The following is a 15003-nucleotide window of genomic DNA, read 5'->3' on the forward strand; positions in this document are numbered from 1 at the left end:
CCTGACCCAATGAGCCCACACTGCCCAGTTACACTCGTGACCAATTAACCTACTAACCGTATGCCTTTGGATTGTGGGAGGAAACCGGGTCTTTGGAGGAAACTCGCGTGCTTACGGGGAGAACTTATTACGGACAGTGGTGGAAATTAACCTGGGTCACAGGTGCTTGTAATAACGTTACGTTAATGGCTATGCATTTGTGCCACCCCTTAATACCTTGATGGATAAGCGTTGTTGCCAACACGGGTTATAGCGGAGGATTGTTTCAATCCACAACCTCTGGTTTATATGCCAAGCACACTTCCACTGTGCTATTCTGGCTACTCATGTGAGTAGAAGAGTGCCCCGTGAATCCAGTTACGCTGCGGTGAAAGTACTTAAGTGTTTCCCCAGAAGAATAATATTTGCCAAAACTGGCAAAAGCAACACACATCATCAATATGTAAGCTGAGTGTCAGCCAAAAAAAGAGAATTAATCCTTTAACCACAATTACATGTGCGGTGATGTGGGCTTTATTTGGAGGGGGAGAGATCAGGGAAGGGGAGAGTGAAAACCGAAGGCTGGCTGAGGCTCCCTGCCCAGTATAATTATAGGGGATAGACCTCATCAAAGCCTTTATTATGTAGAGCCAAGTGAATGCCTGATTTCCCAGTTATGGATAGCAGTGTCTGTCTGTAGAAATAAAACACAGCTATCATAAAACTTGAATTGTTAACAGTCAAAGAAAGAAAGATTATCTTAATTATCACATGTAAGTTAATTCACTGGGAACTGTGCCAGGGCAGCCGTGTTGCCATGCTTCCAGTGCCAACTTAGCATGCCCATAACTCACTAACCCTAACCACACGTCTTTGTAATGTGAGAGGAAACCCGGAGCACCCGAAGGAAACCCATGCGGTCACAAACTCCTTACAGACAGTGGCAGGAATCACACCCTGATCTGATACAGCTGGTGTTGTGAAGCGTTATGCTAACCGTGCCAGCAGGTGTTGTGCCTGGTCACTGTTAGACATGGCTAGGCACCAGACGTGGACCTTGGGCAGTGATGGAATCTGTCACGGTCCACTGGTGCTGCATTGTCCTGACTTGTGAGTCCAATTGTCATCTGTCTTTTCCCATTGCCAATGCCAAGTCTCACTGCCTTCTCTATTGCTGGAGACTGATACAATGCAAGGGCTTTGGGGAAGTGTGTGTGTGTGTGTGTGTGTGTGTGTGTGTGTGTGTGTGTGTGTGTGTGTGTGTGTGTGTGTGTGTGTGTGTGTGTGTGTGTGTGTGTGTGTGTGTGTGTGTGTGTGTGTGTGTGTGTGTGTGTGTGTGTGTGTGTGTGTGTGTGTGTGTGTGTGTAGATATATATAGATAGATAGAATATCACTACACTATTACATTTTGTTTTATCTTCACTTTGAGGCTTCTTCACTAAATATATTTAAGATACAGTTAGATAGGTTTTTACATCGTAGGGGAATTAAGGGTTTTGGGGAAAAGGCAGGTAGATGGAGCTGAGTTTACGGACAGATCAGCCATGATCTTATTGAATGGTGGGGCAGGCTCGATGGGCCGGATGGCCTACTCCTGCTCCTATTTTTTATGTTCACTGTATCTCAATACATGTGTCACTATTAAATCAATCACCAATTATCTATGTCTCATATTCTGGGTTATTTTTGAGCTCTGTTGCAAAATATTTAAATTTACAGCTACTCTACAAGACATGCAAGTTCCACAAAATATCCTCATCTTATATTCCGTTTAGTAGAGACCATCCAAGAAATCATGGAGCGGCGGAGTCGTACTGCGAGGCATCAGGACCTTTGGCTCAAATTGTCCATGCCAGTTGAAATTTTCATCTAAGCTAGTCCTATCTGCCTGCATTTGGTCCACATTTTGCTAAACCTTTCTTATCCAAGTACCTTTTCAATGTAGCTGCTTCAACTATTTCTGGCAGCTCGTTGCAAAAGCAGAAGACTCTCTGGCTGTGAAGTGTCCCTAGTGAATCCTTTCCCTCTTACCTTAAACTTATGCCCTCTAGTTCTTGATTCCCCATTCAAGGTGCACCACTTTGTCTGTGCCGCTCATAATTTTACACGTCTCTATAGGATCCCCTCTAGTTCGTCTATGCTCCAATGTAAAAAGTCTCATTACAGTACATGCCTGCAGGGTTATTATAACTATTATTTAGTAATTCCAAGAATTATATATGCTATAATAACTATATATATAGTAATTTATAGTATATTTTATGTACAGGTGTCCCCCGTTTTACGAATGTTCGCTTTACACCACTTTGCTTTTACAAAAGACCGACATTAATAACCTGTTTTCTCATTACAAAGAGGATTTTCGCTTTTACAAAATTTTTTCCTATATAAATCAATGGTTCTTCGCTTTACGCCATTTCGGCTTAAGAAAGGTTTCATAGGAACACTGCCTTTGTAAAAGGGGGGACGCCTGCATTGCATTGTACTGCTGCCACTAAGCAACAAATTTGACAATGTGTCAGTGATTCTGATTCTGATTCTCAATTTTCCTTACCTCTGAGAGGGATTCGTTAAAAGTGTTGCGATATACTGCTCTGGTATAAACATAAACTGGGAGAGCGCGTTCCTTGGAAAGAGCAGCGACCCTCATGGCTTCCTGCACTTGATTGCGCACGAGCAGCTTTGCCTTGTAGGAAGACTGGAAAACTTTGGGCAGGTAGATACTAGGAAAAAGTGCTGTGCTCTCTTGCCAGAGCCAGAGGAGTTTTTTGTTGTGTGTTACTGCCCGCTGGGGGCACTTCCCCATGTACGTTCTATTCCTGTCCTTGTGCCAGCTGTTATAACAATTGGGGAACAGGTAATAACCCCAGAGTTGATTGGGTCTTAATTTCTTGCCGAGCTGCAGAGACTTGATCAGGAATGTTTTTGCAGCCTCCTCGAATTCAGCCTTGGCAATTTTTGTTGCATTTTCCCGCGTTAGGGATAAATCCCTCTGTTGCACCAGCTCAATGGATTGATGCTGGTAGATGGACATATGCTTCCAGTTTCTATTCCAGAGGGGTCTCCAGTTCTCCCAGTCAATAACAGCTAGACCCTTGGATATGGTGGATGGGATTAGCATCCGAATATCCTGCTCAGATTTTTTCAAATGCTCAGCCATGTTAGCTCGCTGTGGAATCCCACCATTGAACTCCTGACCGGTTAGCTCATTGTAGTGAGGGTAGCGTCCGAGCATCTGATTGAAGAATATCCGGATGTCCTGCTGAAGCGGGCTGCTCCGTGTGGTCGATGTCATTGGAAATGACGTTAGGTTGAACGTGATTCCGAATTTGTTTGTGCATAGCTCAGATGGCGCATTCCATATCGCAAGGAATGGGAAACCCTGCCTTAAGGGAGGTGTGGTTTTAAGATGCGACCGGCTGGAGGATCCTGGAAGAAGTGTGAGGTGCCAAAGAATCACCAGGATTTTAACGCTGCTACTTCCCAGACGATTGAATACATCCATCCTGGCAATGAGATCCCAGCCTCTAAGAAAATAAAGAGGAGGAAACAAACTTCTTTCATTTGGAAATATATTCAGTGAAATTTCTTAGCATTTAAATCCAGTGTGAAACAAAGAATTTAGCATGCCCAACAGCACCCTAGAGAAACCTGATTCTTTTTAAACCAACCAACAGCAAGTCTATGATAAACAGAAGAGATTCTGCAGATGCTGGAAGTCCAGAGTAACACACACAAAATGCTGGAGGATCTCAGCGGGTCAGGCAGCATCTATGGAGAGGAATAAAGGGTTGAGGTATTGGGCCGACACCCATCATCGCCCTGATGAAGGTCTGAGTTGGAAACATCTAATCTTTATTCATTTCCAAAGATGCTGCCCAACCTGCTGAGTTCCTCCAGCATTTTGTGTGTGTTACCCTGGTAAATCTATCAGGTTTGAGATTGAGATATATTGACAGTTACACTGTTCGAAGGGCATTTGGGCGGGAACTTGGAATGGAAAGACACAGAGGGAATGTGTCTAATGCGGGCAAATGGGATTAGAGTAGATCAGCATCATAACACCGTAAGATCATAAGACATAGGAGCAGAATTAGGCCATTTGGCCCATCGAGTCTGCTCTGTCATTCAATCATGGCTGATTCTTTTCTCGCCTCCTCAGCTGCCCTGCCTGGCCTTCTCCCCATAACCTTTGATCAACCATTGTTTTCAATCAAGAACCTATAAAGCTCTGCTTTAAATGCACCCAATGACCTGGCCTCCACAGCTGCCTATGATAACAAGTTCCACAAATTCACCACCAAAGAAATTGCTCCGCATCTCTGTTGTAAATGGCTGTCCCGCCATCCTGAGGCTGTGCCCTCTTGTCCTAGACTCCCCCACCATAGGAACCATTCTTTCCACATTTACCCTGTCTAGGCCTCTCAACATTCGAAAAGTTTCAATGAGATCTCCCTTCATCCTTCTGAATTCCAGCGAGTACAGACCCAGAACTATCCAATGCTTCTCATATGATAACCCCTTCATTCCCGGAATCATCCTTGTGAACCTCCACTGAACCCTCTCCAAAGCCAGCACATCTTTTTTTAGGTGAGGAATCCAAACCTGTTCACAATACTCAAGGTGAGGCCACACCAGTGCCTTATAAAGCCTCAGCATCACATCCCTGCCTTTGTACTCTATTCCTCTTGAAATGAATGTTAACATTACATTTGTCTTCCTCTCCACTGATTGGACCTGCAAGTTAACCTTTAGGGTCTTCTGCACAAGGACTCTCAAGTCCCTTTGCATCTCAGATTTTTGGATTCTCTCTCCATTTAGAAAACAGACCTTATTTCTTATATTCTGTGCACTGAGATATAACACTTTGAGTACTTGATCACAGTTAGCATGGATGAAATGGAATGAAAATTAAATTGAATTGAGTTTATTACTTACATCCTTCATATAAATGAGGAGTAAAAATCTTTACGTTACGTCTCCATTCAAATGTGCAATGTGTAATTTATAATAAATATTATGTACAACAGGACAGTCAATATAATATAGAAATACAGTTGCGTCAGCATGAATTAAGCAGTTTGATGGCCTGGTGGAAGAAGCTGTCCCAGAGCCTGTTGGTCCTGGCATCACTTCCCAGATGGTGGCAGCTGGAACAGTTTGTGGTTGGGGTGACTCGGGTCCCCAATGATCCTTCGGGTCCTTTTTACACACTTGTCTTTGTAAATGTCCTGAATAGTGGGAAGTTCGCATCTACAGATGCACTGGGCTGTCCGCACCACTCTCTGCAGAGTCCTGTGATTGAGGGAAGTATAGTGGCAGTGATGGAGGCAGACAGGATGCTCTCAATAGTACCCCTATAGAAAGTTCCTAGAATTTGGGGGCGGAGGGCATACCAAACTTCAACTGTCTGAGGTGAAAGAGGCGCTGTTGTGCCAAGGAACTTAAAGCTGTTCACCCTCTCAACCCCAGATCCATTGATGTCTATAGAGGTTAGCCTGTTTTCATTCCTGTAGTCCACACCCAGCTCCCTTGTTTTAGCAACATTGAGGGAGAGATCTGTGCCCTACTGTTCTAAAACTGTATGGTGTGAATTAAAGATTGATTGCCAGAACTTGTGCTCCATTAAGCCTTCATTAATACTAAAAAGTGTTAGTTAAAGGTTGGATACATACTTTGATAATAAATTTACGTTGAAGTTTTGAACTTTGAAATGTTGTATTGCAGTGTACCAGACGTTGTGTCACACACTGTGGCTTCTTCATTAGGTACGTCTGCTCATTAATGCAAATATCTAACCAGACAATCATATGGCAAAAACTCAATGCATAAGAGCATGCAGGTATAGTCAAGAGGTTCAGTGGCTCAGATCAAACTTCAGAATGGGGAGGAAATGTACTCTAAGTGACTTTCACCGTGGAGTAGTTGTTGGTGCCAGATGGGGTGGTTTGTGTATCTCAGAAGCTGATGATCTCCTGGGGTTTTCACACACAACAGTCTCTAGAGTTACCAGAGGATGGGGTGAAAAACAAAAACAAAAACCCAGTGAGCAGCAGTTCTGTGGGGAAAAATGCCTCGTTAATGAGAGAGGTCAGAGGAGAATGGCCTGACTGGTTCAAGCTGACAGGAAGATGATAGTCACTCAAATAACCACCTGTTACAACAATGGTGTGCAGAAGAGCATTGCTACTCATTTCTTTAATCACCTCCTCCACTTCAATTCAATTTGTTTAATTATCACTCAACCATACATGAATACCCATGAATACAGTCAAATGAGACAGCGTTACTATGGGGTCAAGGTACAAAACAGAGTTCCAACAGTCACACACAGCACAGAGCACACAGAGCACATACAAGGTGGCAAGGTCTCGGTAAAATGCAGCCACATTAAAAAAGTCCAGACCCTGAGTCCGTGTATGCTGCAGAAGTCTGCAGTCAACCAAGAACTTACTCAAAACCTTCAAGAATCTATTCAAAACTTTTACACGTGACCTGCCTATTACAACTCCACCAATTTTCTAAAAAAAATGAATGTGAGCTGTCATTCACTCTTTAATATGGACTTTGGTATCATCCTAACAATAAAGAGCAAAATAACTAGTCTCTAATTCTCTGAGTTTCCTCTCTCTCCCTTTGTATACAGTGGAGAGATTACACAACTTTACAAATTTATTTTATCTTATTTCTTTTTATTTCGAGATACAGCGCAGTAGCAGGCCATTCTGGCTTAATGAGTCTGCTGCACCAAATTATACCCATGTGACCAGTTACCTGACTAACCCATATATCTTTGGGATGTGGGAGGAAACTGGAGCTCTAGGAGAGCATGGGGAGAAGGTACAAACTCCTTTCTGACAGTGGCATCCCATGTTTTCCATATTTATTGCTTATCTATTTATATTACTGTTTCTTTCTTGCATTTGCATTGTTTGCTATCTCTGGTTGAACACTGTAGCTGGGTGGTCTTTCATTAATTCTGTTATGGTTATTATTCTATAGGTTTGTTAAGTATGCTCACAGGAAAATGAATCTCAGGGATGTATATGGTGACATTGACAATAAAACTTACTTTGAACTTTGGTGTTATAAAGTGTTATGTTAACCACTACGCTGGCATGCCATCCAAATGAAAGGAGTAGTTCTGTATTATAATGCAGCTTTCAGCTATTTAGTTTAAAATGAGAAGATGGAATCCATTTTGTCTAGGACAAGATGGATTAATGTTATTAATTTTTTTCAGTTCCTAGAATTCCATTTAAATTAATCTCCCATTGTTTGATTTTCAAGCTACAACCTGTGTGAACTATCCGAGTTTAATTTAAAGATAATTAACAATGTAATTTGATGTAGGGTGGAGATAACAAGAGGACTCGGGTTTAAGGTGCTGGGGAGTAGGTACAGAGGAGATGTCAGGGGTAAGTTCTTTACTCAGAGAGTGGTGAGTGCGTGGAATGGGCTGCCGGCTACGGTGGTGGAGGCAGATACGATAGGGTCTTTTAAGAGGCTTTTAGATAGGTAAATAGAGCTTAGTAAAATAGAGGGCTTATAGGTAAGCCTAGTAATTTCTAATGTTGGGATGTGTTTGGCACAACTTTGTGGGCCAAAGGGCCTGTATTGTGCTGTAGGTTTTCTATGTTTCTATAACATTTCTATCAAGGGAGGTGTAAGGCGCTCCTTCCCTCTGCTAGTCTGCAGGTCACCCTTGGGCAAGGTGTAGCTCCTGCTTAGCCCCCTGATTGAGGTTCACACGAAGCCATGGGGGCAGGTGGTGGATGGTCATATGGACACCTGGTGCATATCACAATTCCTGGTTATGTGACCACTGATGCCAGGTAGACAATCTCTGAAGAGTATTGATAATGGCTGGAGTCACCCATCTTGTAAAGACACTGCCCAGAAGAAGGTAATGGCAAACCACTGCTGTTGAAAAGTTTTCCAAGAACAATCCTGGTCAAGAACATGATCTCCCACATCATATGACACAGCACATACTACATGAATGACCAATGTAAAACATACAGTTTTAACAGCATGTAAAAACTGCAGGTTAGTTGATTCTATATTAGGGTGGCACAGTAGTGTAGCAGTTAGCATAACACTATTACAGCACCATCAATCCAGGTTTTATTCCCATTGCTGTCTGATAGCAGTTTGTACATTCTCCCCGTCACTAGGTGCGTTTTCTATGAGTGTTCCAGTTTCCCTCAACTTTCCAAAGACATTCAGGTTAGTAAGCTAATTGTTCACATGGGTTTAATTGGGCGGCACAGGCTCATTGGACCTGAAGTGCCTGTCACCACATTGTACCTATATCTAAAAATCAAAGATAAACTTCAGTTGCTTAAATAATAATTGGAACAATGGAGGCAGGATTTCCCCTTACTGGTGCACAGAACAGAATAGGACACTGTAATATGAACTTCTAGCTATCTTCCCTCCACTCCCCCACCTTTTTATTCTACCATTTTCCCCCTTCCTTTCCAGTCCTGAAGAAGGGTCTCGTCCTGAAACTTCGACTGCTCATTTCCATAAATGCTGCCTGGCCTGGGGAGTTCCTTCAGCATTTTGTGTGTGTTGTCCAGGACACTGAAATTCTGCCCAGCCTGTTCCCTCTGTCCCAGAATGGAACTGTTAATACCATCATCAAATAGTTATATAGCAAAGGGAGAGACTATTTGGTTCTTTACACTGAAGCTAGCCTTTGAACCATATAACCATATAACCATATAACAATCACAGCACGGAAACAGGCCACTCCGGCCCTCCTAGTCCGTGCCGAACTCTTAATCTCACCTAGTCCCACCTACCCACACTCAGCCCATAACCCTCCACTCCTTTCCTGTCCATATACCTATCCAATTTTACCTTAAATGACACAACTGAACTGGCCTCTACTACTTCTACAGGAAGCTCATTCCACACAACTATCACTCTCTGAGTAAAGAAATATCCCCTTGTGTTTCCCTTAAACTTTTGCCCCCTAACTCTCAAATCATGTCCTCTCGTTTGAATCTCCCCTACTCTCAATGGAAACAGCCTATTCACGTCAACGCTATCTATCCCTCTCAAAATTTTAAATACCTCGATCAAATCCCCCCTCAACCTTCTACACTCCAATGAATAGAGACCTAACTTGTTCAACCTTTCTCTGTAACTTAAGTGCTGAAACCCAGGTAACATCCTAGTAAATTGTCTCTGCACTCTCTCTAATTTATTGATATCTTTCCTATAACTCAGTGACCAGAACTGTACACAATATTCCAAATTTGGCCTTACCAATGCCTTGTACAATTTTAACATTACATCCCAACTTCTGTACTCAATGCTCTGATTTATAAAGGCCAGCATTCCAAAAGCCTTCTTCACCACCCTATCTACATGAGACTCCACCTTCAAGGAACTATGCACTGTTATTCCTAGATCTCTCTGTTCCACTGCATTCCTCAATGCCCTACCATTTACCCTGTATGTTCTATTTGGATTATTCCTGCCAAAATGTAGAACCTCACACTTCTCAGCATTAAACTCCATCTGCCAACGTTCAGCCCATTCTTCTAACCGGCATAAATCTCCCTGCAAGCTTTGAAAACCCACCTCATTATCCATAACACCTCCTACCTTAGTATCATCGGCATACTTACTAATCCAATTTACCACCCCATCATCCAGATCATTTATGTATATTACAAACAACATTGGGCCCAAAACAGATCCCTGAGGCACCCCGCTAGTCACCGGCCTCCATCCCGATAAACAATTATCCACCACTGCTCTCTGACATCTCCCATCTAGCCACTGTTGAATCCATTTTATTACTCCAGCATTAATACCTAACGACTGAACCTTCTTAACTAACCTTCCATGTGGAACTTTGTCAAAGGCCTTGCTGAAGTCCATATAGACTACCTTACCCTCCTCAACATTCCTCGTAACTTCTTCAAAAAATTCAATAAGGTTTGTCAAACATGACCTTCCACACACAAATCTATGCTGGCTATTCCTAATCAGATCCTGTCTATCCAGATAATTATAAATACTCTCTAAGAATACTTTCCATTAATTTACCCACCACTGATGTCAAACTGACAGGTCTATAGTTGCTAGGCTTACTTCTAGAACCCTTTTTAAACAATGGAACCACATGAGCAATACTCCGGCACAATCCTCCGGCACAATCCTCCAGCACAATCCTCCGGCACAATCCCCGTTTCTAATGACATCTGAAAGATCTCCGTCAGAGCTCCTGCTATCTCTACACAAACTTCCCTCAAGGTCCTGGGGAATATCCAGTCAGGACCCGGAGATTTATCCACTTTTAAATTTCTTAAAAGCACCAGTACTTCCACCTCTTTAATTGTCATAGGTTCCATAACTTCCTTACTTGTTTCCCACACCTTACACCATTCAATATCCTTCTCCTTAGTGAATACCGAAGAGAAGAAATCGTTCAAAATCCCTCCCATCTCCCTCGGCTCCACACATAGCTGACCACCCTGATTCTCTAAGGGACCAATTTTATCCCTCACTATCCTCTTGCTTTTAATATAACTGTAGAAACCTTTCGGATTTACTTCCACCTTATTTGCCAAACCAAACTCGTATCTTCTTTTAGCTTTTCTAATCTCTTTCTTAAGATTCCTTTTATATTCTTTATATTCCTCGAGCAATTCCTTTACTCCATGCTGCCTATATCTATTGTAGACATCCCTCTTTTTCCGAACCAAGTTTCTAATATCCCTTGAAAACCATGGCGCTTTCAAACCTTTAACCTTTCCTTTCAACCTAACAGGAACATAAAGAGTCTGTACCCTCATAATTTCACCCTTAAATGACCTCCATTTCTCTATTACACCCTTCCCAAAAAACAACTTGACCCAATCCACTCTCTCTAAATCCCTGCGCATCTCCTCAAAGTTAGCCTTTCTCCAATCAAAAATCTCAACTCTAGGTCCAGTCCTGTCCTTCTCCATAATTATATTGAAGCTAATGCTATTGTGATCACTGGACCCGAAGTGCTCCCCAACACATGCATCTGTCAGCTGACCTATCGCATTCCCTAACAGGTGATCAACACTGCCCCATCTCTAGTCGGTACTTCTATGTATTGTTGCAAAAAACTATCCTGCACACATTTCACAAACTCTAAACCATCCAGCCCTTTTACAGAATGAGCTTCCCAATCTATGTGTGGAAAATTAAAATCTCCCACAATCACCACCTTGTGTTTACTACAAATATCTGCTATGTTCTTACACATTTGCTCTTCCAACTCACGCTCCCCATTAGGTGGCCTATAATACACTCCTATCAGTGTTACTACACCTTTCCCATTCCTCACTTCCACCCAAATAGCCTCCCTAGAGGAGCTCTCTAATCTATCCATCCAAAGCACTGCCATAAGATTTTCTCGGACAAGCAATGCAACACCTCCTCCTCTGGCCCCTCCTACTCTATCACACCTGAAGCAACTAAATCCAGGAATATTTAGTTGCCAATCACACCCTTCCTGCAACCATGTTTCACTAATAGCTACAACATCATAATTCCAGGTATCAATCCATGCTTTAAGCTCATCCACCTTTCTTACAATGCTCCTAGCATTAAAATAGATACATTTAAGATACTCTCCACCTCGTCCTCTCTTTTCATCCCTAACAATGCATTCAAATTTATTATCCTTTTCTTTCTTCTCCCCTACATCTTCGGGCTGAGCACATCCCTTCTCCATCACCTGCCTTTCCTCCCTCACACACTGTCTACTTACTTGCTCTACTGGTGAACTAACCTCCTCTCCCATAGTTTCCTCAAATTGATTCCCACCCCCCCATCTTACTAGTTTAAAGTCTGCCCCGTAGCCCTAGCAAACCTTCCCGCTAGGATATTGGTCCCCCCAGGATTCAAGTGTAACCCGTCCTTCTTGAACAGGTCACGCCTGCCCCAGAAGAGGTCCTAATGATCCAGAAACTTGAATCCCTGCCCCCTGCTCCAATCCCTCAGCCACGCATTCATCCTCCACCTAATTCCATTACTACTCTCACTGTCACGTGGCACAGGCAGTAATCCCGAGATTACTACCTTTGCGGTCCTTCTTCTTAACTGCCTTCCTAACTCCCTATACTCTCGTTTCAGGACCTCTTCCCCTTTCCTACCTATGTCATTGGTACCTACATGTACCACGACCTCTGGCTCCTCACCCTCCCACTTCAGGATATCTTGGACGCGATCAGAAACGTCCCGAACCCTGGCACCAGGGAGGCAAACTACCATCCGGGACTCCCGATCACCTCCACAGAACCGCCTGTCTGAACCCCTGACTATCGAGTCCCCTATTACTATGGTCCTCTTTCTTCTATCCCTACCCTTCTGAGCTACAGGGCCGTCCTCTGTGCCGGAAGCCCGGCCACTGTCACTTCCTCCAGGTAGGCTGTCCCCCCCAACAGTACTCAAACATGAGTACTTATTGTCAAGGGGTACAGCCACTGGGGTACTCTCTAGTACCTGCCTCTTCCCCTTCCTGACCGTGACCCACCTATCTGCCTCCCGTGGCCCCGGAGTGACCACCTGCCTGTAACTCCTCTCTATCACCTCCTCACTCTCCCTGACCAGACGAAGGTCATCGAGCTGCAGCTCCAGTTCCCTAACTCGGTCCCTCAGGAGCTGCAGTTCGGCGCACCTGGCGCAGATGTGGACGTCCGGGAGGCTCGGAGACTCCAGGATCTCCCACATCCGACACCGAGAACAACAAGCTGCCCTCACACTCATACTTCCCGAATAACTGAAAATAACAAGGAGAACTAAAAGATAAGCCTACTGTGCCCTCTTCCGCCTAAGACCTCTGAGCCCAAGCCCTACACTCTGCTCCCGGCTCACTCCACTGCCCGCAAACGAAGCTGCCCGCTGCTTAAGGCTACGTTCTTTTTATATCTTCCCTCCTTCCCAGGCCTCCTTCACGCGCCTGCGCAGTCCCGCCTCTCAGAACTTTGAACGAGGTATCCAAATCAGTCCTAGTTTAATCATTTATTTTATTAGTTAAGCTATAATCAATTTCTGAAGAAAACATATTCTCATTTCCAGAACTAATTTGGTTTAGTACATGACAAGAAATATACTGCTACTTGGTTAAAATAAACTGGCAAATATTCTGACAAAGAGACTGTAAACCAGTTCACATGAGGACCCCGCTATGAGAGATGACTTCAGCAGGTACAGGATGGTTCAGACTGTGCTGTATAACAAGACACCTGGCCATGCTTCATCGCCCAGCAAAGCACTGCCTTGGCAGTGCCCTGGTAGAGTCCTGCGACCACGTTAGGAACTCTTCTGATTGAGGCGAGTTAAAATCCAAATGACCAAAGATCAGCAAGGAACAGGTAGCTGGGTACTTTTGATCACTAAATCAATAAATTAATTGTCAGCATTGTGGAGCCAAACCATGCACTATGTATGTCGAGGATCATATCATGTTGCTGGCATCCTAGATTCAAGATTGTTTAATATCATTTCCAGTACACAAGTGTAAAAGAGAACAAAATTATTGTTACTCCGGATCCAATGCAGCACAAAAAACACAATAAAGAACAGAATAATAAAAGAAACACAGTAAATATAAATAAATAAGATAGCTTATACACATAGTTTGATTTTATATACATGCAGTCAAGTGACACTAGGTACTGGAGTGTCTGTACATAAGGTGACTCTGACTAGCATATGCAAGATTGCATCCTCCAGAATATAAACTGTTTTATATTAGATGGATGCTTAAGTACCATAGTTTATAAAGTCTAAGAGCTAAACCATTAATTTAACCCTGAAAATTACCTTTCAGTTCACTGGGAGTCCTCTTCCAAAACTCTCCGTTGACCACTTCAGGTTACTCTGAGTTCCAGCCTGGTTGTAACCATGCTTATATAATTCCGATCGGAGTAAGATTCCATTGGGAATCGAGTGACTTCATACAATGAACATGAAATTGCCGAAGTGAGTTGTGTGGTATGGATATAAACCTGTTAACCATTAGTGATGTTTGGCAACAACTGTTGTGAAAGATCAAATTTCTAAAATTAAACTCTATTATTACATGTTTTGCTTCAGGGATTGTTTGTAAAACTTCTTGACGTTGTTAATGAGTTTTGTTTCACAAGTTTGCACAGCTGGGAGCAGTTCCTTGAATTCATGACTGAGGCTTCTCTGGAATTTATTTGGGCAACACCATTCCTATGAGTATGTTCCCAGTGGTTTGGAAGAGACCTGTGATCAGAAAACAAACCTTTCAACATCAGAAAAACAAATCTTCATAGTTGTAAATGATTCTCTCCCTCCCAAGTTACAGTGCCCTCTGTTCTAAATCTTCTGTTGAAACTGATTTCGTTATCCATTACAGTCAAAAAACTCCAACTGGCAAGAGCTGATATTTAAGTCTGAATGGCAGTTCATCTTACCCATGCTCCTTAGAGCTTCTGAAAACACTCTATATGTTTGTAGTAAAAGCAGAATTGACACAAAGTGTGAGAGTATTGAAGTAACAAATGAGAAAAATTCTCCCAAATGGTCTGTCTGCTTAGCACAAGAAATTCAGCAATTAATTCACCAGTGATCACCAACTATCTTCACACCCTAATGATATTTGTAATCAGAATACATGAGTTACAGATGAGAAAGCCTGATTCCGATGTGTATTTAGTGGAGCATCCACCTGTTTAGTGAGGTTTTGCTTCTTCTGTACTCTAGAGTCCAAAATTTGTATTAAAAAATACTAATTATATCACCACTTTTACCAGTTCACCTTTGTAAAGTAGTGGGTAGATCAAAGTCCATTGCAGGAAAAACACTCCCTACCACTGAGCACATCTACATGGAGCACTACCACAAGAAGGCAGCGTCCATCATCAAGACCCCTCCATCCAGGCCATGCTTTCTTCTCACTGCTGCCATCAGGAAGCTGTTACAAGGCAACTCACAGAAAATGCTCGAGGAAATCAGCAGGCCAGGTAGCATCCATGGAACGGAGTAAACAGTCGA

At 43.0% G+C, this 15003-nt stretch overlaps 1 protein-coding gene across 1 annotated transcript in view; it reads right to left on the reverse strand.

Annotated features, from left to right (window-relative positions):
* The window catches only part of LOC140717315 (hyaluronidase PH-20-like), a 28590-nt gene extending 14429 nt beyond the window's left edge, over positions 1–14161 (reverse strand). Inside the window, exons 1-2 of the mRNA XM_073030781.1 lie at positions 13804–14161; positions 2534–3506 (exon numbers count right to left, since the gene is read on the reverse strand). Coding sequence (XP_072886882.1) covers positions 2534–3484 — 951 coding nt within the window. The 5' untranslated portion in view covers positions 3485–3506; positions 13804–14161. The remainder of the gene's footprint in view (positions 1–2533; positions 3507–13803) is intronic.
* Between the last annotated feature and the right edge of the window lie 842 nt (positions 14162–15003).

This window comes from Hemitrygon akajei, chromosome 27 (genome assembly GCF_048418815.1).
Source record: "Hemitrygon akajei chromosome 27, sHemAka1.3, whole genome shotgun sequence".
Classification (NCBI taxonomy): Eukaryota; Metazoa; Chordata; class Chondrichthyes; order Myliobatiformes; family Dasyatidae; genus Hemitrygon; species Hemitrygon akajei.